At 40.1% G+C, this 26580-nt stretch overlaps 1 protein-coding gene across 1 annotated transcript in view; it reads left to right on the top strand.

Annotated features, from left to right (window-relative positions):
• Myo3a (myosin IIIA) overlaps window positions 1-26580 on the top strand; it is a 176718-nt gene that overhangs the window by 113224 nt on the left and 36914 nt on the right. The window contains exons 19-27 of the mRNA XM_042278011.2: window positions 7400-7553; window positions 10081-10169; window positions 12025-12154; window positions 14181-14260; window positions 14600-14677; window positions 16894-17099; window positions 22184-22295; window positions 24821-24983; window positions 26442-26565. Of these exons, the coding sequence (XP_042133945.2) occupies window positions 7400-7553; window positions 10081-10169; window positions 12025-12154; window positions 14181-14260; window positions 14600-14677; window positions 16894-17099; window positions 22184-22295; window positions 24821-24983; window positions 26442-26565 (1136 nt within the window). The remainder of the gene's footprint in view (window positions 1-7399; window positions 7554-10080; window positions 10170-12024; window positions 12155-14180; window positions 14261-14599; window positions 14678-16893; window positions 17100-22183; window positions 22296-24820; window positions 24984-26441; window positions 26566-26580) is intronic.

Genomic DNA, 26580 nt, shown 5'->3' with positions numbered 1-26580 from the left:
TATGGCTTTTTCATGCAAACTTTATTTTTGTTAATGCCCCACCTCCACTTCTCTCCCCCATTCCCTGCCCCTCCCTCTATTGTACCTTATACTCTAAGCAGTCAGTCCTGTCCACTTTCATGTCAAATGTATCTAGTTCACTCTCCTGTATTCTCTAATGTTTGAGGCCAGCCTGATCTATGGAGCAAATTCTAGGACAACCAGGGCTGCAGAGAGAAACCCTGTCTTGAACCCCATCACCAATACCAAAAAATTAAACATTAGAATTCACATATGAGAGAAAACACTTAGCATTTGTCTCTGAGGTGGGCTTAATTTACTTAACATATTGTTTCCAAATATACCCAATTTCCTTCAGATTTCATGACTTCATTTTTTTCTTTATGGCTACATAAAATTCCATTGAGTGTATGTACCATAATTTTGTACATCACCTATTGATGGGCATCTAGGCTGATTCCATTCCCTTGCTATTTTTGAAAGGACCAAACAGATGCCATAACAGACTGTCATTCTTCTCTCAGAGATCAGGCCTCAATTTCAGGTTCCTGAGACTTGAGCAAGCAGTTTCTGGGAGGGCCATGAACAAAAGATATAGTCTTTGCATTAGCTCCCTTTTTGCACGTACTCTGACTGCTCAAGGTTCAGCCAATAGTTTACTGTCTGGGACCCCTCACCAACTTAGAGCTATGTGCATGGGTCCATGTGAACATGTGAGACCAGCCAGCCTCCATGGCAGCTCAAGGACACAGCCTGGCCACTGAGTCAGCCCCCACAGTCAGTACGTGGTAGGCCAGCCAGTCCCCATGGCAACTCAAAGACAAAGCATGAGACTTGTCTAGGCCTGTCCCAAAATGATAACTCTAACCCCCAACCAGTAAATTCAATTCAGACTCTGTGGTGATCTTGCTCAGGGGTCTCACAACACGGGCACAACATTTTGAATAGGACAACAATAAACATGGATGTGCAAGCACCTCTGTGGTCCCATACAGGGTGTGGTATACCTAGGTCATCAGATGGCTCTACTTTTCCTTTTTTGAGAAACCTCTATATTGATTTCCAAGTTTGGCCAAACAGCTGACACTCTCACCAACAGTGACTATGATTTCCTCTTTCCCCACATCCTCGCCAGCATTTGCTGTCTTTTTTTTTTTCTCCCCTGATAATAGATAGCCATTTTGACTGGGGTCAGATGGAATCTCAAAGTACTTTTTAATTGTCATTTTCCTTATGGCTATGAGTGTTAAACACTTTTTGAAATGTTGATTGGCCATTTGTGTTTCTTGTTTTGAAAACTATCCAGTTTGTTAGCCCATTTATTGATTGGCAGGTGGTGCTTTTGAAGTTTTACTTTTTTCTCTAATCTGGATATTAACTTCCTGTCTGAACTAAAGCTGGCGAAGCTTCTCTTGGCTGTCCCACATCTCTGCTCATAACTCCTTGTAAAGACTCCTCTTAATTCCATGCAATCTCATTTATCAGTTTCAGGAAACTTTGCCAAATCCTGCATGTTGAAGTATTTTCCCTATAATTTACTCTAGCAGTTTCAACGCTCCAAGTTTTGAATTAAGGACTCTGATCTATTTTGAATTTATTTTTTCACAGGATGAGAGATATGAATCTAATTTCAGTCTTCTGTAGGTGGATATCCACTTTTTGCCAGTACCAGTGTGTAATTTGAAACCTTTCTCAGAAAATAAGAGGCTATAGCTATGTATGCTTCTTTCTGGGTTTGCCGTCATTCTCTCTCTGTCTCTCTGTCTCTGTGTGTGTGTGTGTGTGTGTGTGTGTGTGTGTGTGTGTGTGTGTGTGTGTGTGTGTGTGTGTTTTGTGTCAGTGCTATGCTGTCCCTGTCACTGTGGCTTTGAAGTATAATTTAAAGTCAGGTATTTATTTCCAGCAGTGTTTAGTTTTTGGTTTTGGTTTTGGTTATTTTGTTTGTTTTGTTTTTCCTGCTTAGGATTGCTTTAACTATTTTTTGTGTTTCCATACGAATTTTTTTAAATATTTTTTCTGTTCCCTGAAGAATGTCACTGGAATTTTGATGGGTATTTTGTTGACTCTCCAGATTGCTTTTGGCTGTGTAGCCATTTCCACGTGATTGACTTTGCCCGGTCCATAAATATTGGAGGATTTTTCTTTGTCTAGTGTCTTCTTCTGCCTGTTTTTTTTTTTTCAGCATCTGAAAGATGTCATTGCAGAAGTCTTTCACCTTCTTCTGTAGGTTTGTTCCTGGTATGTTAATGTCTCTGAAGCTCTTGTCAGTGCCTAGTTCTTGGCAAGTTTGGTGTTGCTCTATAGAAAAGCTACCAGCTTTTATATAGTGATTTTGTAACCTGCAGTTTTATTTAAGTGTTCGTCAGGTCTACCAGCTTTCTGATGGGGCCTAGGAATGGTGGTAGAATGTTTGTCTTTCATGCATCACCATCCAGGTTCAAGCCTCACCACTGCTTATAAATAAACCAGGCATTGTGACCCATCTGGTAATCTGCTACAGTCCACTCTCCCTACAAGCCTCACCCAGCTTCGTTTGCTCTGAGCATCCCAAACATTCTCCTTCCAGCTCTTGGGGATGCTCCTATGAGTGGTTCACTGGCAGTTTCAGCCAGTGCTAGTCAAGGCATTGTGGCGGCATGCCAGCTGGGCCCTACTGGCTGGGTTTTCTGCCTGGGAAATTACTGTATGCTATCAACAAACAGGTATTGGAATACTGGTGCGTGAAACCCTTTATTTCTAATTATAAACGTAATGTGTTTATTACACCAGGAGTCATTTATATCATTAGGAGTCATTTTATCACTATATTTTCTCCTTCTTCTTCTTCTTCTTCTTCTTCTTCTTCTTCTTCTTCTTCTTCTTCTTCTTCTTCTTCTTCTTCTTCTTCTTCTTGACTGGTATTATTTGGCTTTACCCTAGGTCTCTGGGCTATCTAGTCACCCAATCAGTGTCAAGCATGGTTTCCATCTTGTGAAGTGGGGCTTAAATCCGATCAATTATTGGTTGGTTACCCCCGCAAGCTTTGTGCCACCATTACCCTAGCATGTCTTGCAGGTAGTCCATCATTGTAGATAAAGGGTTTGTGGATGGCTTGGTGCTTACATTTCTCTTTTGAGAGCGTGCAGAGCACCTTCCTGTACAAAAACACTAGAACATGGGGTGAAGGCTCTGTGTAGGCAACAGCTCAACACCTCCATGTTCCATGAGTTATGTAGATGTTGTCTTCAGTAATAGGGCATTGTTGGGTCTCTGTCTTGCCCACTGTTTGGCTATTTCATTTAGATTACCTTCACATCTGCATATTTTAGAGGATTTTTACTGTATTAGGTTCTACAATACTCCTCCAATAACCCTTTGTTTTTAGCTCTCTCTCCACATTCTTTCCCACTACCCCATCCCCTTGCCATCTCCACTTGACCCCCCTATTTTCTCCCCCATAAACCTATAAGTGTCTATTCTATTTCCCTTTCCTAATGGGATCTATCTGCTCCCTCTAGTTTATTACTCCATACCTACTGTCTGTGGTTCTATGAATTGTAGCATGGTTATCATTCATTGATTTAACAACTAAAATCCAAACGTATACAAATGGTATCATATTTGTCTTTCTGGGTCTAGGATACCTCATTCACAATGATTTTTTCCTAGTTCCATTCATTTGCCTGCAAATTTCATGATGCCATTTTTTAATGGCTGAATAATAATACTCCATCATGTGAATGTACCACGGTCTCTTTATACATTCTTTTGTTCAGAAATATCTAGATTGTTTCCAATTTCTGGCTATTATGAATAGAGCAGCAATGAACATGGTTGAGCAAGTGTCTCTGTGGTAGGATGAAGCATCTTTTGGGTATATGCCCAAGAGTTGTATAGCTGGACCTTGAAATAGATCAATTCCCATCTTCCTGAGGAACTGCCACACTGATATCCATTGTGATGTATAAACTTGCACTCTCACTAGCAATGTATAAGTGTTCTTTTATTCCACAGCATGAGCTGTCACTTGTGGAAAACTGATTTTTCAAAACAACTCTTAGAGGTGGAAAGAATCCAGAAAGCTTGGAGTGCTAGTTTGCTGGGGCTGCTGTGTTAAAATGCAATGGACTTTAAGAAAATTTGTTTAAACAACAGAAGTGAATTCTCTCATTGTTCAAGAGGCTGAAGATCTGCGATAAAAGCATTGGTGGGGGGTGGTTTCCCCCAAGGCTTCTCTCCAGAGTCACAATAGCTATCATGTCATATGTCCTCACAGAGGCCTCTTCTGTGCAGGGGAATCAAGATGTCTCTTACTTCTCTTAGGAGTACAGCAGCCACACTGTATTAGGGCCCCACCCTTAAGGACCTCATTTCCAAAGTGTCTCCTTAACATCCTGTCTCTAAATGCAATCACATTGGATGCTAGGGCCTGAACATGTAAATGGAGCTAGTGTGGGAGTGCACATACATGTAATGTTTAATATGTAAGATTCTTTCTAGATGCAGAAGTAAATAATAGAAAGCTTCTGTTTTCATGGAAATTTCATTATAATGAGAGACATGGAAAATAATAAATACAAATACTAGAAATACTGTAAAATTAATTCAAAGTATGATAGGGTGTACAAAGAGTGACCAGCTGGGGAAAGGAATTTGCTAAATTAGTGTGGAAGATCGGGAGATGGTCTGTTAGATGAGGTGAGATCAAAATGAAAACTAGTGGCCTTTACCATGTTACCAACCTGTGCTAAGGAAGCTGTGCTTACATTTGCACCAGCCTGAGAAGCCATATGGAAGTCCGTGCCTCTATCATAATATGGCACAATCCTCCCATTCTATTGTGTGAATCTGAGGGCTCAGTGGCATTATCCTAGATCTCCCTGGGGGAGGAGATGATGTTTTTAGCATTAAGTATTTAAGCTCCTTAGGGTTATGACCTCCAAGATGCACCTCATATGGGCCTTCTTGACCACACACACTCCAAATGCAATAAAAAATACAACTTGAGGAACCTTCAAACCTTCTTATTTCCCTTGCTTTGTTAATATGGAGTTGAATGACTTCCAATCCATTTTTTCATTTTCATATTTTCATTTTTACCATTTTTACTATTTCTTTAAGAATGCCATACTATATATTCTGTTCTTATCCCACCCCACCCCCAAGCTTCCACTTAAGTCCTCCTAGGCCCACCCCTACCTCCCTACCTCCTCCCAGCTTTGTGTCCCATGTGTGACTACATGCATGTGTGTGTGCATATGTGTTCAACCAATGAGTTCCAATTTGTGCTGCCCATATACTTCTAGATGTGAGAGTATGGAACTTGGTTGATTTACCAAGAGTCACACTCTTAAAGAAAACTGACTTGTCCTCTGTCAGAAGCCACCAACTAACTGTCCATAGCTCTTCAGTTAGAGGTGAGTGCTCATGAGCTCCTCCCTGTCCCATGCTAAAAAGTTAACTGGTTTGATCTTGTGCAGGTCTTGTGCAGGCAAACACAGCTGCTCTGAGTTCTTGGGTGTAGTGGTCCTGTCATATCCAGAAGGCACTGTTTCCCTCTCATCCTCCCTGACCTCTGGCTCTTTCAATCTTCCCTTCCCCTCTTCCATGATGGTCTCTGAGGCTTAGGGAGCACCTCCCAGCTTTCTAAAGGGAATTCAGACAGTGAGAGCAGAGCAGGGGTGCATATTCTCAACACTTCAGCTCAGTGCAGTTTACAGCTTTTCTCACCATCTTCTGTAAGTGAACCAAAGCCTAAGAATGATGAGCTTTATGTGTCCACATATGCTTAAAGATAAATGAGCATTTGGCCATAACCTTTCCTGTGAGATGCAGTGTAATGTAACAGGAATCTTAAAAGGTCTTATTAATTTAAAAAAAAAAAACTGGAGCCAGATATTGAGGTGAAAGCTGAAAGATCAGAGAAACAGAACAAGCCAACCATGTTCTTACCTCTACAAAATCCTCAACCTCAAGAGAGAGACTTCCTGTTTACTCATGCCTTATATACCTTTCTGTGCCCTGCCATCTTCCTTCCTTCCTAGTACTGGGATTAAAGACGTGTGTCACCACACCTGGCTCTGTTCCCATATAGCCTTGAACTCATAGAGATCCAGATGGATCTCTGTCTCCCGAGTGATAGGATTAAAGACATGTGAAACCACTGCCTGACCTCTATGTTAAATATAGTAGCTGGCTTTGTCCTCTGATCCCCAGGCAAGCTTTATTGGGGTATACAATATATCACCACATTGTATGGTTTGGGGTGTCCTTTGTTTTATTTTAAGTGCTTTATAAGCCCTGGTTGTAACAATAACAGTGTTTTCTCTGTGGTTTATCTGGAGTCCATAATAACAAAAGTATTTGAAGGAAGTCATTGTCTTCCAACTTACTCTTCTCTGCACTGTGTGACCTCCCACAAAAGCATGCAATGGATTTTGACACCAGCAAATAGAAATGACAATTACATCAGTTGAGACCTTAACCTCATGGACTTTCTATATAAAACATATGAAATTCTTTTGAACTTTGCAGCTGTGATTTAAGCTATTATATGCTGTCAGCGTAATGTGTCTAACAGTAAAATAATTCTAGGTTTACAGACTTCTTCCAAGGTTACCTTCAAAAATAAGAGCTGTGAAACTTCAAGAAATGGCTTTCATGTTTAATGCTAGCTACAATATTTTTGGGGTGTTTGCCTCTTTAGGGATTAGGTTGTGCCTTATTTTAAACATGTATGTTAGACTGAGAATATTCACACCACCACATTATGCTTCTGCGGTCGTTGTCAGTGGCTCATGGCCATGTGTGGTTATTTCACACATCTTATGACGCACTCACAAACAAGCTATTATCAGTGTACCGTGTGTTTTTATCTGGTGAGTTGGTTTAAGAGATGAGAAGGGAGGCTCTTAGAGAGTCAGAAAATTCCAATGGATTGTGTGGCTGAGCCTAGGCATGGGCCTAGGTGTCCTTGAATCTGAACCTACAGATTATTCCCATTGCCTACTGATGTCCACCCCACTAGCAATGTCAGGATCTGAAAGCCCTGCTGAACATCATGTGAGGGTTCTTGAGAGACACAATGGGGAAAGCATCACCCTAAGATCTGCTCCAGTCACGTTGTGCAAATTCTGGGACACAGCCGTACCACTTTCCATTAACCACACAAGTCCTCTGTAATTTTGAGAGACTAGCAATCCTTTTACTAGTCTCCTGATTATAATCAGTGCTGATTTTAATAAGCTAGCAGTTCTGCAAAGAGAGAAACAAAATGATCCACTTTGTGTTTAAGGCAATGTCGCAGATAGCAATTTATTATAATATATGTAAAGTGGAAATCTGGGTAATTATTATCTACCTATACATTATTCACAATTTTAAGTGATTTTTTTTCTGTTTGACTCATAACCTATTGCAGAATGAATATCTAAATGAAGATGTGGATGCTAGAGTTATTGAATACGAAGACAACCGGCCCCTCTTGGACATGTTTCTGCAGAAGCCAATGGGCTTATTGTCCCTGCTTGATGAGGAAAGCAGGTTTCCCCAGGCCACTGACCAGACGCTCATAGGTGAGTTTTAAACCCAGAGTGGCTGTACGGATTTATGAAGGCACCAGGAAAGTTGCAATGATTTTTAATTGTTTTAAATGATTTGGAAAAAACAACAGCTGTCACAAAGCCTGCAGTATGTGGTTTTCAAGAAGTGAAAACTGGACCTAATGCCTAAACCAGTGAGTGTTTATAGTAGGGTAAAATTCACAGTGATGAATTAAACAGGATTGGAGATTGGATTTCTGCTTCCTTCGTGGTACAAGCTCAAATGTTGAATCTTGGATTATAAATCACCATAAAAATTATCCAACCCCAAGTGAAAAATTGGTGGCAGAACAGAAAGACAGCTCTAGAATGTAAAAGGAAATAGTGAGCAGGAAAAAAAATTAATAATGTAATATGTGTGTGTGTGTGTGTGTGTGTGTGTGTGTGTGTGTGTGTGTATACTTCATTTGTGTATAGAGGATTGTGTCAGGGGGTGCCTACCTGTATGGACATATTGGAGTCAGAGGTCAACCTCAGATGGGTTCCTCTGCCTCTCTCTGTCTCTGTTTTTGAGACAGGGTCTTCCCCTTGAACCTGAAGCTCACTGTTTCAGCTCTCCTGGCCGACTGGCAAGACTCATCAGCCCCCACCTATGCTCCCAGAGCTGTGATTACAGGAATGGACCCTTGAGCTTTTATGAGGACTCTAGGAAGCAGGACCTCAGGTCTTTAATACTTTACCCACCGAGCCGTCTCCCCAGCCCCCACAACGAACAAAGAAAAGCTTATTTCCACATATCTAACTCATGCAGATTCAGGATGTTAGTGATAAACTGAGACTTTATCACTGTCAAACCAAAACTGTCCCAGGCTGGGAACGTAGCTCAGCTGGTAAAAGCTGTGCTTGCTTAGGGTACAGGAGCATTCTCTAGAGGAATAGAACCCGTAGGGTGAACATACGGAGCAAAAGGGGGGTGTTGGATTGGCTTGCGTGGTATAGTCTGAGCAGTCCAGCAGTGGCTGCCTGCATGCTGGAGAGGCTGAGGACCTGGCAGCCGCTCAGTGCGCTAGGCGGGATGCCTCAGCAGCCCTAATCTAGCAGTAATACTGCTAGAAGCTCTCCAGAGAGCCGCTGGCCTCCAGTCCACGCCGGGAGGCCAAAGAAGAGGTTGTGATGCCGCATAGGAACACAGGAGCAGCAGCGAGGGGAAAGATAGGATCAAGAGCAAGGAGTGAAGGGAGACAGGCACAGCCGCCGGCTTTTCCCTCCGACCTTCGCAGATCTGAGCCACAGCCAGACGGTTCTGTCCACTGTGGAGGAGGGTCTTCTCCCCTAAGTTGATCCTTCCAGGAAATACACCCACAGACCTGCCCACACGCCTGTCTCTTAGTTGTTCCCAGATGCAATCAAGCTGGCGATCAAGATTAAACATCCCAGCCAGCATGCACAAAGCCCTGGGTTTGATGGCTAATGTTTTATAAACTGGGTTTGGTGGTACGTGCTTCTAATCCCAGCGGTCAGGAGGTACAGGTTAAAGGATCAGAAGTTCAAGGTTATCCTTGGCTACATAGCAAGGGAAACATGCGGCCCTGTCTCAGGAAGAAAGTGGTTAAAATGAGACAGTCCAATTTAAAATAGGAAAGAAAAAAAAAAAAGAAGAAGAAGACTTTCGAGTTGTTAAGTAACTGAAACAGTCATTATTCCCTGCTCGTGGAAGTATTCATAACATACATATAAACACTTAATGAAAGTGTAGATTCATTTTTTTTCTTCCTCATTTACTTTTGGTAAACTTGGTGTTGCTTTCTCCTGACATGGTGGTTGTTTTGTCCCCTGGACACGAGACAGAAAAGGGAAAAAAACCTCAACATCATGGGGGAAATCATTTCATAGCAGGTGCTTGGAATGTGGAAATGCTCACAGAAAGTTGACTGCCTTTACGAACCCATTGCACTTCTTGTATAATCAAATAGATAGGAAAGCCACACCAACAGGGTTGTAGGGTTAGAGCCTGGCATCACAGTATGGCCTTCACACCAGGAATGTGAGTGGTACCAGGAGCTAGTGAAATCTTGGCTTCCTCCCCAGACCTACCAAGTGCTGCTGCACTCACAGGGTGAGCCCCCAAAGCCTGCACCTCCACGGGTGTGCCAGGTGACTCTGATCCATGCTGACATCTGAGACTGCTCTAAAGTAAGATGCAGTAGTAAACGATTGATTGTGATTTTTTTTTGCCATTAATATTCCAAATCTTCATGACTTCGTTATATTAAAATATCTCGCCGGGCGTTGGTGGCGCACGCCTTTAATCCCAGCACTCGGGAGGCAGAGCCAGGTGGATCTCTGTGAGTTCGAGGCCAGCCTGGTCTCCAAAGCGAGTTCCAGGAAAGGCGCAAAGCTACACAGAGAAACCCTGTCAAAAAAAAAAAAAAAAAAAAAAAAAAAAAAAAAAAAACCCTCTATTCATAGTACATTGTATGGGAAAAAATAACTTCTGACCATCAATTTTACTTAAGGATTTCCTGTATGTTTAATATTGGAGTTCGATTTTCTTCTGCAGAAAAGTTTGAAGATAACCTGAAATCACAGTACTTCTGGAGACCCAAGAGAATGGAGCTTAGTTTTGGCATTCACCACTATGCCGGCAAAGTAAGAACTCACAGGAATTGGGACTGACTCCTCAGCCGACTGTCGATGAAGTCTAGGTAGAACTGACCCAGGCTGTTGGGAGATAGTCACAATGGCCCTGTCCTGCCTTTGTCTGGTCCTGACTCTTCTGTCAGCCTGTCTTCCTGATCATCCAGTCTGACTGCAGTGACCAGCTGGCAGTGATCACCTGTACTTTGCTTTTCTAAAGAGTACCTTAAGGCATTTTCCAGAGCTGTCCTTACATTTTGTCCAAGAAAGAGGGGCAGTATCTCTCTCTCTCTCTCTCTCTCTCTCTCTCTCTCTCTCTCTCTCTCTCTCTCTCTCTCTCATACACACACACACTTTCTCTCAGTCTCTCTTCTTTCCTTTCATCTCTCTCTCCCTCTCCCTCCCCTTTCCCTTCATCTCCCCTCTTCTCTTTCCCTCTCTCTTCTCACCCCTTCCAGCCAATGCCCCTCCCTGCTCCAAATGAAGTAGAGAGTGCTAAGAGAAATAGTCAGCTGGCAGAGCTGCCCCAGATGTGTGGAGCTAACTAACAGACGGTCTTAAATTTAAAGAAGCATTCATACAGTGTTTGAAACACAACTGCACTCCTGTCAAACCTCAGATCCGTGGTCTTAAACCCAAGTGTCACTCTCCCTTCCGTGGAGAATAATGGGCCATCCCCTCAGAACTGTGCCATAATTGCTGAGCTACAGAGAAGATTAAGATCAAGAAAGAATGTCTAAATGAGAAAATCATTGAAAAATAAACTAATTGAGAAGTCCTATATATTTGTCCATTTGGCCACTTCTAGAGGCCAGAGAATGTCCCAATGACCTTTGTCATTAATAACACGTCCCTTAAGTTGAGTTGCTGGAGAGATGGCTCAGTGGTTAAGAAGACTGGCTGCTTTTCCATAGGACCGGAGGGTTCGGTTCCCAGCACCCACATGGCAGCTAACATCTATAAATCCTATTCCAGAGGATCTGATGCCCTCTTCTGGCCTTGGTGGGTACTGCACATAGATAGTGCATGGACATGCAGGCAGGCAAAGCACATAAGTTTTTAAATATGTATTTTATCATATAATTTTAATTATCTATTATAACATATAATTTTAATTATATATAACATAATTTTTACATATATATACACTGTAAGTCATTTTCATTATAACCTTTTGTGATTCTTAGCATTTGACTTACCAAATAAAGGCTGTTTTGATCACTAATTAAGAATTACCTGTGGCCATTTTATCCAGTTGTTTTTAATAAGTATGTTATTTGGCTCATTACAAGAGAGTACCTCAGGCTGAATTCTCCAACAGAAGAAATTTACTATCATTGTTCTAGAAGCTGAAAAGTTGAGACCAAGGTGCCCTGAACAGGGTTGTTGTCTAATGGAGCCTCTTCTGGCTTGCAGATGGATGTCACCTCAACCAGTCTTCATGTGGCTTTTTCTCTATGTGACTACAGAACATCTTTAACATGAATTCTGGAGGGACATGATTCAACCCACAACAACACATGTGATTATCCATTAGAAATCTTTGGGATATGTTCATCTTTTTAAAGTCTTAAATTTAGAAGTACCAAAAACACATGCCCCTACAGCATGCAGTCTCCAAGTTAGGTAAGACCTATCACGTTAAAGTCAGGAGAGCTAGACCAGTTCTTAGAGAAATGGGGATAGTTCTTCTATGCTTCCCATCCCTCCAAGTTAAGGAAATTCACAGCTTTTCTGACCAAATGGTAAGGAATTGCATGCATAATCTTGCATGTCTGTTGCTCGGTACAGAACAGCTCTCATGAAGCGCTGAGGATGGCAATGATGGCCTGGGTTATAATAATCACTGTATCGCTTGTATCAACAGGTCCTCTACAGTGCTAATGGGTTCTTGGCGAAAAACAGAGACACACTCCCAACTGATATTGTGTTACTTTTGAGGTCATCAGAAAACAGTGTGATTCGGCAGCTTGTCAACCACCCTCTGACTAAAACAGGTAAGGCAGTTGACTTTTAAAAAGGTTCCTCTAAGCCTCATCAAGTAGTTTCTCTCTGTGATTTATTTGTGCTGTAGTCTTTTGTGTTTCATGTTTATTTTCAATTCACCAAATATTCACTTATTCCTAATCTGAGGGAGGTATAAAAATTAATATAAAGAAGCTAGGCTCTTACAAAGAAAAGTATTTGAGGCTCTCACCAGAAAATATGAAAATGTCCTAGTTGCTCCTGAAAAAGAGAACACTCTCCTCAAAAGTAAACCTGCAGTTTTCAGGAGTGGCCAGTGGCTAGACAGTCCCTAGTGTTCACGAGTTCTCTGCTGATCACGTTCATAGTATCTCACTCCTTACTCCACTCCTTCTTATGCATCCTGACTTTCATTTATTGGGGGAAAAGGTATTATTTGGGTTCTTTATACTGTAGTTTTAAATTCTTCTACAAACTTTATTTTAAGATTTATTTAATTAATGGGTGGTAGTGGCACATGCCTTTAATCCCAGCACTTGAGAGGCAGAGGCAGGCAAATCTCTGTGAGTTCAAGGCCAGCCTGGTCTACAGAGCAAGTTCCAGGACAGGCTCCAAAGCTGCACAAAGAAACTCTGTCTCAAAAAAAAAAGATTTATTTATTTAGTTTATACAGGAGTACTTTATCTGTATGTACAACTTTATGCCAGAAGAGAGCATCAGATCCCACTACATGGTTGTGAGCCACCATATGGTTGCTGGGAATTGAACTCAGGACCTCTGGAAGAGCAACCAGTGCTCTTAACCATTGTGCCATCTCTCCAACCCCAATTCTGCAAACTTTTTTATAGTTTTATTGATCTATAACTGAAATATTTAGCCAATAAAATTTGGTTTTTACATATATAAAGACCCCATATATATTTCCACATAACTAACTAATAGTGAGCATATTAGTCACACATATGATGTCCTTCATAACCCCTATGGCCTCTCCTTCCCTCCCCATAACCTTTCCCTGGTTATTCAAACACAATTTGCTGAAAACATTATTCTCCCTCCCTTGAATTGCTTTGACATCCATATATAGATATAAAATTCTGGTTCTGAGCTCTTTGCATGCCATTTTATTAAAATGCTTTAAAGTGAGCCTTATTTAAGTATTCAAACTACAGAATATAACCCAACAGCATCCCAACTAAGAATAATAGCTGTGATTCAAGGCCAAGTCTTTCTGGCTTTTCAACCTTAACTGTTTCACTGCCTTGAACACACAAAGCACACATCTGAATGTTAAGATTGAGAACTCATATTGGCGTCACTCACCCTTGATTTACTAAAAGCACTTCATGAGACTTTAGGGATCACTGCGAAGCCCACCTTGAGTTAAAGAAAATCTCAGAGACCACTTAACACAGAGATGCAAAGTGAGCTGCTCCTTCATCATCATCATCATCTGCCCACATCTTCTAAAACCAAGAGGAAACATCTCACTCACATTTCCTGTTTTGTCATATAGGAGGGTGGTTTTTCCTTCTTTTTCTGAATTTGGGATTTGTGGTAGCCGAGTGTGGTGGTACCTGTCTGTACTCTTGGAATTCAGGAGGCTGAGGCAGGAGTATTGCCATGAATGTGAGGTCATCCTGGACTGTATAGCAAGACCCTCTCAAAGAAAATGAAGAAGAAGATGAAGGAGAGGAAGAGGAGGGGAAGGGAGAAGAGGAAGAAGGAAAGGAGGAGGAGACCAAAACAAAAACAGAAGATTTATTATAGCCTTTCAGAGGTGGGGCACAATTCCAACACTAGAGAGGCATAGGCAGGCAGATCTCTGAGTTCAAGACCAGCCTAGTCTACAGAACAAGTTCCAGGACAGCCAGGGATACACAGAGGGAAAAAAAGATTTATCATAATTTTTCACATAGTGTTCTTTATCCTTATTTCAACAAATAGGTAGCCAAGCTTCTGAGTCTTCGCATGCTCAAAATACTTTAAATAAATGGGAAAATTGTCCGGCCACTTGGTGTTCTAAAAGATAAATTAATTTTACCTGTGTTCCCATAGGTAACCTGCCACTTTCTAAAACTAAAAATCTAATAAACTATCAGATGAGGAATCCAGAAAAATCCACAAACCTGACCAAGGTAAGACTATTTATCTCACGGCTGCTTTACTGACAGCAGCCATGAGACATCATGCCTTTCTGGTATATTCCCAACTCTTTTTAATCTTTAAATTTTATACTATTTCTAAATAAAAATGTATGTGTAGACATGGTCAGAAACATTCATGTTCTGCACAAGACCACTCAACACAATGCAACCAGCACAACAGTCCTTGACGTGTGAATGTCAATAACATTTTGTGGGTTTGTGCATTTGAACACCCAGACTAAGGTAAACTTATGAAAACACCATGTACACCTTGTAGATGACAATGTTCAGAAGGTGGCAAGGCCTTACTGTCTTCTTTGGTCTCCTTAGGGTGAAACTAGAGATATCACACGCCATGCCTGTGAAACCACCAACATGAAAACGCAAACGGTCGCATCATATTTTAGAGTAAGATATTAAATTATGATATGTTGTGTTTAAGGACACTGTTCATCCTAATTTAGTTACATATAAAAACAAGAAAGGAAGGATGGAGGAAGAAAGAGAGGAAAGAGAGAGGGAGGGAGGGAGGGAGGGAGGGAGGGAGGGAGGGAGGGAGGGAGGGAGGGAGGGAGGAAATTTTAATCCAATGTCCCAGAATGGTTTTAGGACAGAACAAAGCTAGGCAAAGTTAAGCATGGATCCCCAGCCCATATTTCCTAGCCCATATACAAGGTGATACCTTCAGCAGGAAGAGAGGACCTATTATAGGACTGGGATGAGGAGGAGACTCTCCAGAGACCCAGTAGCATCCAGGGCATAGGAACAAGGTGACATTTCTTTGGACAATATGGGAGAAAGAAAAGAAAGGAAGCACTTCTCTCCCTGTGTGTTGAAGAACCTGAGATAACCACTGTCACTATAGCTCCAATTTTCACTTACCTCTTCTGAATCAGCCAGCCAGGACAATGGAGAAAAGACCACCTAAAACTTGCCAATTACTAATAATGCCACTTAATATGGAAGACAGAGATACAATCAGATTGAATTTACCATTGGTTGTCCAATGAATTTATGCATTTCTCTAACAGAATCACGAACCACTTTTTAAACTGTATGAATACTTGTGTTACATATTCTCAAAGCCCTAAGTTCATAGTAGATACTGTATCAAATCCTACTTGAGAATTATCTGGTACACTATCATGTTTAAGGCTGATAAGTCCCTCTATATCATCCAGACAGCACATGTGAACCACTAAACGTACTTACAGCCAGATTAGTTTACTTTTTAAGGTGAGTTGTCCACACTGTTAGTGTACCACTGTCGTTAGCATCAAACATTGTGTGCATGTTAAACCTGACCAGGTCATGAAATCATTTTAATCTTCAGGCTGAAGCAAAAACTGACAGAGGATTTATTCCATGTAGTATGTAGTATGTTCTCAAGCTATTTTTTTTTTTCGAGACAGGGTTTCTCTGTGTAGCTTTGTGCATTTCCTGGGACTCACTTGGTAGCCCAGGCTGGCCTCGAACTCACAGAGATCTGCCTGCCTCTGCCTCCTGGGTGCTGGGATTAAAGGCGTGCGCCACCACCGCCCAGCTTTGTCAAGCTATTTTTTAATTCTGCTGACAGGAATGAAAGCAGGGTGACTATGCCTTGGTCCTAAGAAAACCCAGACCTGAACTAGTCAGAAAGCTACCAGGCCCTGTCACTTTTGGGTCCCAGTGCCTGGCAGATGTTGGCATGACTAAAGGAATGATGATTCACAGATAATGTAATGAAAGGGCTCCAGGGTGGCAGTTGCAGCTGTTTGGGAAGATGGCATCTGAGCTGGTCCCCAAGAGGAAAGCATCCAAATGCAGCAGATACGTCAGCTGGCTAACTTCAATATTTGGGTTGCACTGGCCCTGCAACTCTAAATGTTGGTACTTCTAACACTAAAAAGCCCAGTCCTCCATGCTGTGTCCATTCACTGCCTTGCCAGGAAATTCTGATCTTGGTCTTGGAGATAACTGCTTTGCTGAGGTTCCACTTTTAATGAACTCTATTCATCCTAATAGGTTATTCTTAATTGTTTGATAATTGGCTATTATTTTAACAAAGCACTGCTACAGAAGAGAGTTTTAATACCCATATTAATAAAAATATTCTCTCCAAATCAATAAATAAAGCACAGTAAAATAGTTAAGTGGATAATAATTTGATTATTTTCATTTTTGAAACTAACTTCTCTGCCCTAATTTAGATGATTCCAACAGAGATTAAAGTGTTTGTTTTTTATACTTTCTACAAAACAGAGTAGGACAAGGAAATTAGTATATAAAGTAAATTAACCAAATTGTATGTCACAATATTGTAACTTTGTATGTTTGCTTGAGAGGATATAATTACTTTAAAAAGTATGTAAAAAATAAATTTATCACTTAATGCTGCCCTAAGAGTTTCTAGGCAATTTTTTCATAGGCAAACTCCTAGTTATTGCCTCTACATTTCTGTAACAGAATCGGTAATTTTTAGATGAATTCCTTTTCCTTATATCAGATCTCTTTCCACTCACAGTGATTAGCAATTTGTAACATTAATTCTTAAAACTGTAACCTTGTAATAAAAATGAAGACCTACAAATTCATACTTTTTTTTAGTGTCACACCATGAAATTGATTCATGTTGTATATTATAGTATTCCTTGATGGATTTGTTATCTAAAATGGTGGTGGGCCAACCTCATTTTGTGCGTTGCATCAAGCCAAATAATGAGAGACAGGCAAGAAAATATGACAAAGAGAAGGTTCTGCTACAGCTCCGCTGCACAGGGATTTTGGAAACGGCCAGAATCCGAAGGCTTGGTTACTCTCATCGGATACTGTTTGCTAACTTTATAAGAAGGTTTGTGGATTTCTTGCATTTTCTTTGTGTGGTTTATATTTTTAAATTTTTTCAGAAGAATTGTAGACTATAAAACAGTGGAGAATTGTCTAGGAGGTCTGGGGCAGAAGCATTTTATTCATGTAGTGAAAAGAGACTATAGCTATTACTAGTTGAGTCTGGGAAACTCTGCTGTGCTCTGGGAAATCTCTGTGAGGGAAGAAGATGCATGTGAAAGGCTGGAAGGTCAAGGGTCTAAGGCTCTGTACCGAAGAGTGAGGGGATCTGTGTTCTCAGCCCAATGCTACACTTGCTATGTAGCCATGGAAGTACACCAACAAATCTCAAATAGGAGAGATGGAGCCCTTCAAAAGATACTTAGCAATGTCTGGAGACATTTGGAGATGTCATGCCTTAGAGTGGGGTACTCTCACCTACTGGGTAGAGCCCTGGGATGCTGCTAATCATCTCATCTACAGCACAGAGGGCAGCTCCCATAACTAAGCTCTCCAGGCCCAAATGCCAGCAGTTCCAGGTTGAGAAACCCTGGCCTCTGTGGTATCATACTTTCCTCACTTCCTAAGTCTGCTATGACCCTCTGATAGAACAGTTATAATGATCAAATTGAATAATGTCATGTCTATAGAGAATTAACAGATATAGAAAGTCAATTAAATTTATGTCAGTGTGATCTTTTCTAATTTAAGAAAGAATCCACTAGGTACAAAAAGTTCTTAACATTTAAAATCACTGTAAAATTAATTTTTATACAGTAAATGTATTTTAAGTAATATAGTAGTGGTGATGCTGAGGTTCAATATTTTTTAAATATTTAATATTTTAAATGTCCATGTTTCTGAGAGTTGTCAATCCTGTATTTCTATTCATTATTATATTTAAAGAAATTTCAAGTTTTAGACATATTTCAGTTTTCAGGAAATTTTAATGTTTAAAGAATTCTCCATCCATAAAATAATCCTTTTTTTTCCAAGTATGCAAAGGAATATTAAGAACAAAACAAAGCTTTGTTTTTGGTTGTTCAACAAATTCTGGTTACATTTCTCCACCCCCGCCCCTGAAAAACAGTCCTATCATGCTTTCTTTTACCTGGCTTGTGTAGCTGGGTTAGCTGGTAGTCTGTCACTGTGGCAAATACCTGAGAGAAGCAACTTGATAAAGGAGAGACTTGTTTGGCTCACAGCCTCAGAGGTTTCACTCCGTGGTCAGATGGCTCTGTTGATTAGACCCGTGCATGGTAGACACTTCATGGTAGGAAGCCATAGTGGAAGAAGGGGCCGTCCCTGTGACGGTCGGGAAGTACAGTGGAAGAAAGGGGCCGTCCCTGTGACAGTCAGGAGGTATCGGAGACTGAGAGGAAGAGGACAGGGACAGGAAAGGCATGCCCTGCAGGTACATAAAGAAGAGGACAGGGACGGGAAAGGCATGCCCTGCAGGTACATAAAGAAGAGGACATGACAGGAAAGGCACACTCTGCTGGGGCAGGTACATGATTCTGCATCCTCAGGTAGCTACTTCCTCCAATGAGATCTCAGCTTCTAATACCTATCCCACTGATAAATTATGCATCCTTGTGATGTAGTTACCTCTCAGGAGCACCACTGTCCACAGATCAAGCTTCAACACCTGGGCCATTTCGGGGGAGGGGAAAATGACATTTACTACACAATCCATGACAGTGTCTAAGATCCATATTCAATGTAATAAAAATTCTTTCTTCTGATTTTCTTGTTTTTCAGCAATTCATTATAGCTTTTTTCTTCTTTAAAAACCCAAAAAAGAAAATAAAGGTATTTTTTGGAATGTGCTGAAATCAAAAACACCCTACCATTTTTTCATGATATATATAAAAATTACGCCGGGCGGTGGTGGCACACGCCTTTAATCCCAGCACTCGGGAGGTAGAGCCAGGCGGATCTCTGTGAGTTCGAGGCCAGCCTGGGCTACCAAGTGAGTTCCAGAAAAGGTGTAAAGCTACATAGAAAAACCCTGTCTCGAAAAAAACAAACAAACAAAATTACACTTATATTCTGGATTTTATATTAGAGGGTTTTCATAGAAGTTTAAGACCAGCCTTATAGATTCAAATTTTGGAGTTCAGAGATTGAACTGAACTGACTTTACTTTCTATAGCTCAGTCTCAAATTTGTATATAAATGAGAAATTTTAGAATATTGACATTTTTACTTGGCCAGTAGATAAATACTCAGTTCTGTCCATGAAAGTACATAACTCCAAATATTAAATGTAGAGGAGTTTCGAGGTTAAAATTAAAGTTTGACTTTACTGTCATGTATTTCGTGTGTCATGAGGTGAGTAGACCTTCTTCAATGTTAATATAAATACTGCTGCAATTATCCATCTGGAGTAAGCACTCTGACACCAGTGAGGGTAGAAGAGAGGAGATGTGTTCACTGGTGGACCGAACCCAGGACCTGAAAGACGTCAGTCCCAATCCAGTTTGCATTTACATTTTATATTACAGAACCACAAAGTGGGGCAAGCAATAAGTGGGACTTTTCCAGAAGCAAAGTGTAGATGGCAATTAGCTTGGGGCCTTTTGGTTTTTTTAAAGGAGGATGGCAGGTCTAAGCTTTTGTGGTCAGGCTGCTAAGGGTAGCAACCAGTTTTGCTTTTGTTTCTATTTTTGTTTGCAACTGTTTCTCCAGGTCGTTCTGTTCCAGGTAGCAACTGGAGTCATGCTTGGCAATAAGCAATACAAGAAGGACTTCAAGTAAATCACTAAATAAGTCAATACATCAGTATCTAGTAATGGGTCTTTTCTACCTTACTCTACTTAAATATTACTAATATGGTATATGGATGCTAAGCTACTATGCTAAGAGCTGTAGAGACACCGTTTTAAAACGGGCTTAGCATCAGTAATTGAAAACCCAGTTAAGGTTATCAGAGTCAAAGACATGGGAAGTTAACAAACAATGTGGAATAGTAAATGACAAGTTCAGGAGACTGGTGTGCAGTGTAAGAGTCTACAGAGAGAAAGACATTCAATTAAAATGTCAAAATCAGGACCACACACCAGGACCTGGCAGAGGATACAATTATTAGGGAAGACAGGAAGTGGGCCTTTACACAGGAAGTGAGCTGCAATGGCTCACCAGGCTTCTGTATTCAAGCAAAATTGCTTACCTGGTGAGACTAGTGAGTGAAAAAGCTGTGAAAAGGAAGATATTCAGGTCCCAGTCAATTGGGGTGACAAGAAACTAAGAAGCCTTGGATTAAGTTGGATTGGAAGAGAAGGTATTAGTGAAGCAACAGAACAGGAAATGAGACACCGCAATGGGTTAAAAATAGGAGTTTTATGCTTTCAAAATAGCCAAGGTTTTATAGCCCAGACCACACAGAAAACTAAATCCATTGTGTTGATGATGCTTTGTTTGCAGGTAAGTTGTTTATTCACAAATTAAGAAGTGAAAATTGGTTCTCCCCTGTGTTTCCATAGCCTATGAAGCTATAGAATAGCAAATTACTACATGATAAATGAGAAAGAAAAGGGTAAAAAGCTTTGGGTATAGTGAAAAAAAAAAAGAATCACTGTTCTAAATAACAGGAAGTTCTAGAAATAAAAGGCTAAACCTTTTCTGTGTCACTGTTTTGAAAGCTGTCACCCAAATTGGTATAGACTGTTGGGAAGGCAAAACAGTTTTAAAAGGTCTCCTGAAGCTCTAAGTGGGATTTTCTAGCCCTCCCATGCCTTGCCTTGGCATTGACTAACCTTGAAAAATTCTCCAGGCCCTTTCCTCGGTGATCACAGATAAGCTTTTCTGCTTTGTGACAAGAAAACAAGCCTAAGAGGAGGTGCCCAATATGAACTGACTTTGCACAAGACATTATTGTGTTGATCAGCTCTCTACCAATCACAGTGAATAACCTGTAACAGCCAACTGATAAAGATAAAAGGCTGATCCAGGCTTCCAGTGCACTGGTTAGCTTCATGACTTCGGGCCTGTGGTACTATCACATTCAGGTGGGGTGCAATAACCTCTTCAAGGGCACACCCCCAGTGACCTGAAGACTTCCCACTGGATGACCCCTCCTAGGAGTCCCACAGTCTTCCAAAGGCTGTTCCACAGAGCAGGTCTTTAACACATGGGCCATTGGGAGACAAGTAAGCTCTGAACTGAAGCACAGGGTTCTTACTGGTTTTTGTTTGTTTGTTTGTTGTTGTTGTTGTTTCAAATGAACCCTCTTCTAAGAGCCAGAGAATTTAGCTCCATTTTATACTGATACTATGCAGAGTCACTTGGCTTGCATCCCCTAAGCAGAGTTCGTTGATGACAGGATAATATATAGTAGGTTCTACTTTACTTTCTGTTTATGTGACAAAAAACAACTTGGGGAAGAAAGGGTTTATTTTAGCCTACAGATTATAGTCCATTGTTGAGGAAGGCCAAGGCAGGAACTCAAGACATGAGCTTGAAGGAGGAACCAACAGAGGAACACTGTTTATTGACTTGTTACCAGGTTTACATTCAACTAGCTTTCTTCTACAGCCCAGCCTCACCTTCCTAGTGATGACACCACTCACAGTGGGCTAGGCCTTCTTATACTGGTTGTCAATCAAGAAAATGCCCCCACAGACATGCCCATAGGTGAACTTGATGTAGGCAGTTCTTCAACTGAGGTTTTCTCTTCTCCGGGTGTCAAGTTGACAACCACACTTAGCCATCACAATGAGTACTCATGCTTTAAAGTCAAACTCAGCTTTGAACTCCAATTCCGTCATTTACTAAATATTCAACCACAAAGAGGCTTTCAATTTGATTTTCCAGTAATCTGCACACACATACCATAAGCATTCTGTTTTCATGTGCTTGTGAGTATTCAAATATTTTTCTGGATATGAAGTTTATGACTAGAGCCATCACAGGAGTAAAACTACAGCTTGCTCTAGGTTTGTGTCTGTCTGGAGTTGTTATTTTTCTGCTGTCTATTGGGGAACGTATCAGAGAGCCAAGCATTAAGTCTGGTAGTCTCATCCCTTCACCATGACAGAGCTGCCAGGTGGCTGCCACTGCTAATGTTGGACCAGTGTACAAACCAACTACCAATTTTTATCATTTCAGGTATTATGTTCTCTGCTACAAGTCGAGTGAAGAGCCTCCAGTGAGCCCAGACACCTGCGCTACCATTTTGGAAAAGGCTGGTCTTGATAATTGGGCTCTTGGAAAAACAAAAGTAATGTTTTCATGGAAAAAATGATTAGTGGATTTGAAAGAGTTCTAACATCTTACTAATTATTGAAACTATTATGATTTTTGTTAGAGACTATGTAAAATTGGGGGGTGAAACTTAAAATACATAAAGCCTTCATGAAGATAAAGCATTTTTGATCTTAATAAACCCAGGCCCACCTGCCTAAGGATAACTCTGCCCACAGTGAGCTATGCCCTCTTATATCAGTTAGCAATCAAGAAAATGCTCCACAGACATGCTCATACACAAACCTGATGCAGACAGTATGAGAAAATTTCATAATTCAGAGATTTATCCAAAAGAAAAACCCCAATGACACTGGCAATAAATATACTTAACTTCAAATGTTATTGGAAACAAACATTTGTTCTTCAATGGGAGGGACAAGGGTTTCACTGTGAATTGCTCACTGGCCTGGAACTTGTTTTATGTCCAGGCTAGCCTTGAACTCACGGAGACACACCTGCTTCTGCCTCCAGTGCTGAGATTAATGGCATGTACTGCCACACCCAGCCATCATTTTATCTACCTTATTACTTTCAATTTGTCAGAAAGCTAGTATAAGATCAGAATGGGATTCTTGCTTTTCTCTTCTTTGTTAAATTCTCACTTGGTTTCTATTATAAACTTGAAATTTATCTGAAGTAAAATATTTAGCATCATCATGAGACTCACTATATGTTTGAGTACTGGTGCACATATTATTAACTTTAGGAGCCTGGGAATCTTATTTAACCCCTTAGAGGACAATGTTTTTAAATCATTTTGAATATGGAAGTCAAACACGTAGCTGTTCAGAGAAAGGATACACTGGACCTGGCATGTGTCCTTAGAGCCTCTTAAGGTGGGTAAGTCCCAGTGCATTCTAAATGTGTTTTAGAGGTATACCAGATACACCAGTGCATTCTAAATATTTCTTGGAGGTACACCAGATTTACCAGTTCATCCTTAAAGTGTTCGGGGGGGGGGGATATACCAGTTATACCCCCAAAAGAACAAAGCAAAAGAAATACTCACAAAGTGATCATTCAAGAATAACTATGAATAACTACTGTCAACCACTCCAAAGGGACCAGAACAAATGCCCTCATTTCCAAAGAAATCTGAGTATTGTGTCTTGGGCATAAAAGGAGAGGAAAGAATTTCATGTTCAGAGGATGTATTATCCAGGCAACAATTTGAGGGATTTTTCTGATCATCTGTCTTATACTCAGTAACACTTTTTTTGATATTTGATAAAGGAGAATTCAAGGTGCTCAGAGGATATATACTTTATTCAGACTACTTTCTTTAAAATGCTCACAATGACGAATGCTGTCAGGCTAAAACCTCATCATTTATGATCAGAAATGCATCTGTAACTTCAAATGGAGTTTTAACTTGTAAAAAGGTCCTTGGCCTGCCAGTTCTGCATGATATTTAAATAGCATTTTAAAGCCATTCATATTTTTCCACTTCACCTTTCCAACTCATTAACATGGATAAAAGTGTTTAATATAAGAACATTTCTAGCGCTATGCAAAAAAAATGATGACCTTTTTAAACACATTGAATTTTAAATGAATTGTCAACAACAGAATGGACTAAATATATTAACATCTAGAATCCTGTAGAAATTAAAATTGAATTCAATCAAAGTCCATAATGCCTAACTGTTTGCCTGTGGTGCCTAGCTTCCATCTTCAATGGAATGCTGGGAGAGTTCTGCAGTCAAAGTTACCAGGTCTTACAACTCAGCTATAACATTTGATTTCAACTACTTCAATTGATTTTCTTGATGGGCTCAATGAACTCTCTGAGGTGATATATTTTGATGAATTTGTCCATTAAAAGAATGAAAGATATTCCCTAAAGGGAAAGAGTAAAGCTAAACATCTTAAACATGAAGAATGCCTTTGGTCTTGAGTCTCTGGCCTTGCCCAAGCTCAAGTTAACTTTAGAATGATCTGAAGTCACCCTGTGGTTAGTCTATGGAGAAAGTTGTTAGTTCTGCTGGTACCCAATCTGCTTCATTTTCCCCACTGAAAATATCTTGACAGTCCCCTGTCATATTCATCTCTATATCTCCAGCAGATAAAGAAATTCAATAAGTTTCAAGAATCATTTGGTGAATAAACATTTCATGAATGAACTGCCCATTTATTTACAGATAGTTTTGTACAAGTTTTAAATTTGGGAAACAGCATTGTCTTTAAAATGTTTTAAGCATAAAGATGAGCTTAACCCAGAATATATGATGCTAAATATTTTCCAGAAAGAGCTCAGAATCTCCGATTCTTACTATTAGATCCAAAGAAGTCCCAAGTTGCCAGGTCTTCCTTTTGCTTCCTTCTCAAAGACAAGTTTTGTTTAAGCATCAAAATCTGGGTGACAGCCAAGCCCAAGAAGCAAACATGTCTTCCAGACCCAAAGAGGTTCAACATACAGTCTGTTCTTCAAGCATGACACACAGCCACTGTACATCTGTGAGTCAAGATCTTACTGTACTTTATTTTAATTCTTTTAAGGTGTTCCTTAAATATTATCATGTGGAACAGTTGAATCTAATGCGAAAGGAAGCCATTGACAAGCTCGTTTTGATTCAAGCTGGTGTCAGAGCGTTCTTGGGTTCAAGAAGATACCAAAAGCTACAGCAGAAGAGGAGAGACAGTGCTGTAATAATACAGTCAGGTAATCACCATGGTCACCTTGCAGTGTAAAAAGCATAATGGAGACATGTCATAAATCGAAACTCTAGCACTTCCTGTGCACAGGCCTGCAATTTTCATGTGACTTTTGTGTTTATTCACAAGCTACTCTAAATTATATTGTTGCAATGACTGACACTTTTAATATTTGAATAAATGTTTTGTTTTAAATTAAATAACTGGAGGTTTTAAGTTTCCTGTCAAGGATTAATGAAAAACAATTGACCGATCCTGTTTGATGTGGCCAACAATTGGATTAGTTATGGCTCTCAAGAATCATATTACAATACCATAACTCATTAGACAATAAGATTTTCTTCCTCTATTCCAAAGGTTACAATTGTCATAATTTTTGACAATTTAATTAAATTTTATTTCATTAAAGGGCATCTATTCTCTGAATTAACTCTGAGGAAGTGATATATAGGACCATACTTAGCAAATTTTTATTAAAATATATTGATAAATTTTGGATTTTGTTGGTTTTTTCCTTTAAAGGCATTCATAAATTTAAATCATGCCTAGGATGACTTGCAACAGTATTTTTCAAAAAAGATAAATTTGATCAAATATCCATACTGAAAAATGTACTTTACTTTCACTCTGACATTTTACTTCTGATCTATTTTGTTTCATTTTAGATGCTAGCCTAGGCTCACTAAATCCATTTTTATCTCACTGACATACGTGACCACATTCTAAAGAATATTCACATGGTGGACGTCATAGATTACTATTGAAAGACCCATGTCCTGTTCCCAGTTCCATCAGTCAGAACTCCAAACTGTTAACTTCCCCTTAAGACATTACAGTACTTTGGGATCTCATCCTCAACTCTGAGGTGCATAAAGCTCTGATTAAAAACCTTTCCGTAACTCATTTGTCAGTTAGACACAACCTGATAAGAGTAAGACTGTTTACAGCCATTAGTTCAGGTTGTTGCAATAGTCTACTGGTGTGAAGAAATGGTTCTTAGTTTTGCTTTAAGAGGCTGCCCTGGCAAGAGAATGCTCCTGAATAGATAGTTACTCCATGTTACCTTTCTAAAATAAAGCAAAACTTTGAAAACTGAATTCTAAAATACATGTGACTCCCAGCATAATTGGTGAAAATGTCCAAGCTATACATTATATATACATTATGCATATATTATGTAGATAATGAGGGCCTTCTGTGAAGAGCTGAACATGACAAAAAGGAGATAATTTCAAGCAAAGGAGCGTGCTACCAGTGTTTGCCATTGTAGTCCCATGGTGAGTCCATTGCTGTAGTTTATATCTAAAACTGTTGTTAATGATTCCCGTTTTTAAAAAACTCATCGATTAGGCATCTTTACTTTCATTTTTTCTGTGACAATGATGGTCAAAACCACTAGTTTGCATTCATTTAATGTTCTTTTATTTCTTGTGCCTACTGCTCCTTTGTTCCTTATGTGTTTCAGCTGCAAGAAGACATCTCATGAGAAAACAAGGAAAAGAAACTGCTAACGTGAAAAACACAGCAGTAACGAACATTCAAGCTAATGATCGGGAATTTGACTACAAGAAAAACTTTGAAACTAAAAGGTACAATGATGTTCT

Source organism: Peromyscus maniculatus, chromosome 5, assembly GCF_049852395.1.
Source record: "Peromyscus maniculatus bairdii isolate BWxNUB_F1_BW_parent chromosome 5, HU_Pman_BW_mat_3.1, whole genome shotgun sequence".
Classification (NCBI taxonomy): Eukaryota; Metazoa; Chordata; class Mammalia; order Rodentia; family Cricetidae; genus Peromyscus; species Peromyscus maniculatus.
Note: the sequence above shows the minus strand (reverse complement) of the source record. Positions and strands in the feature narration are given on the sequence as shown.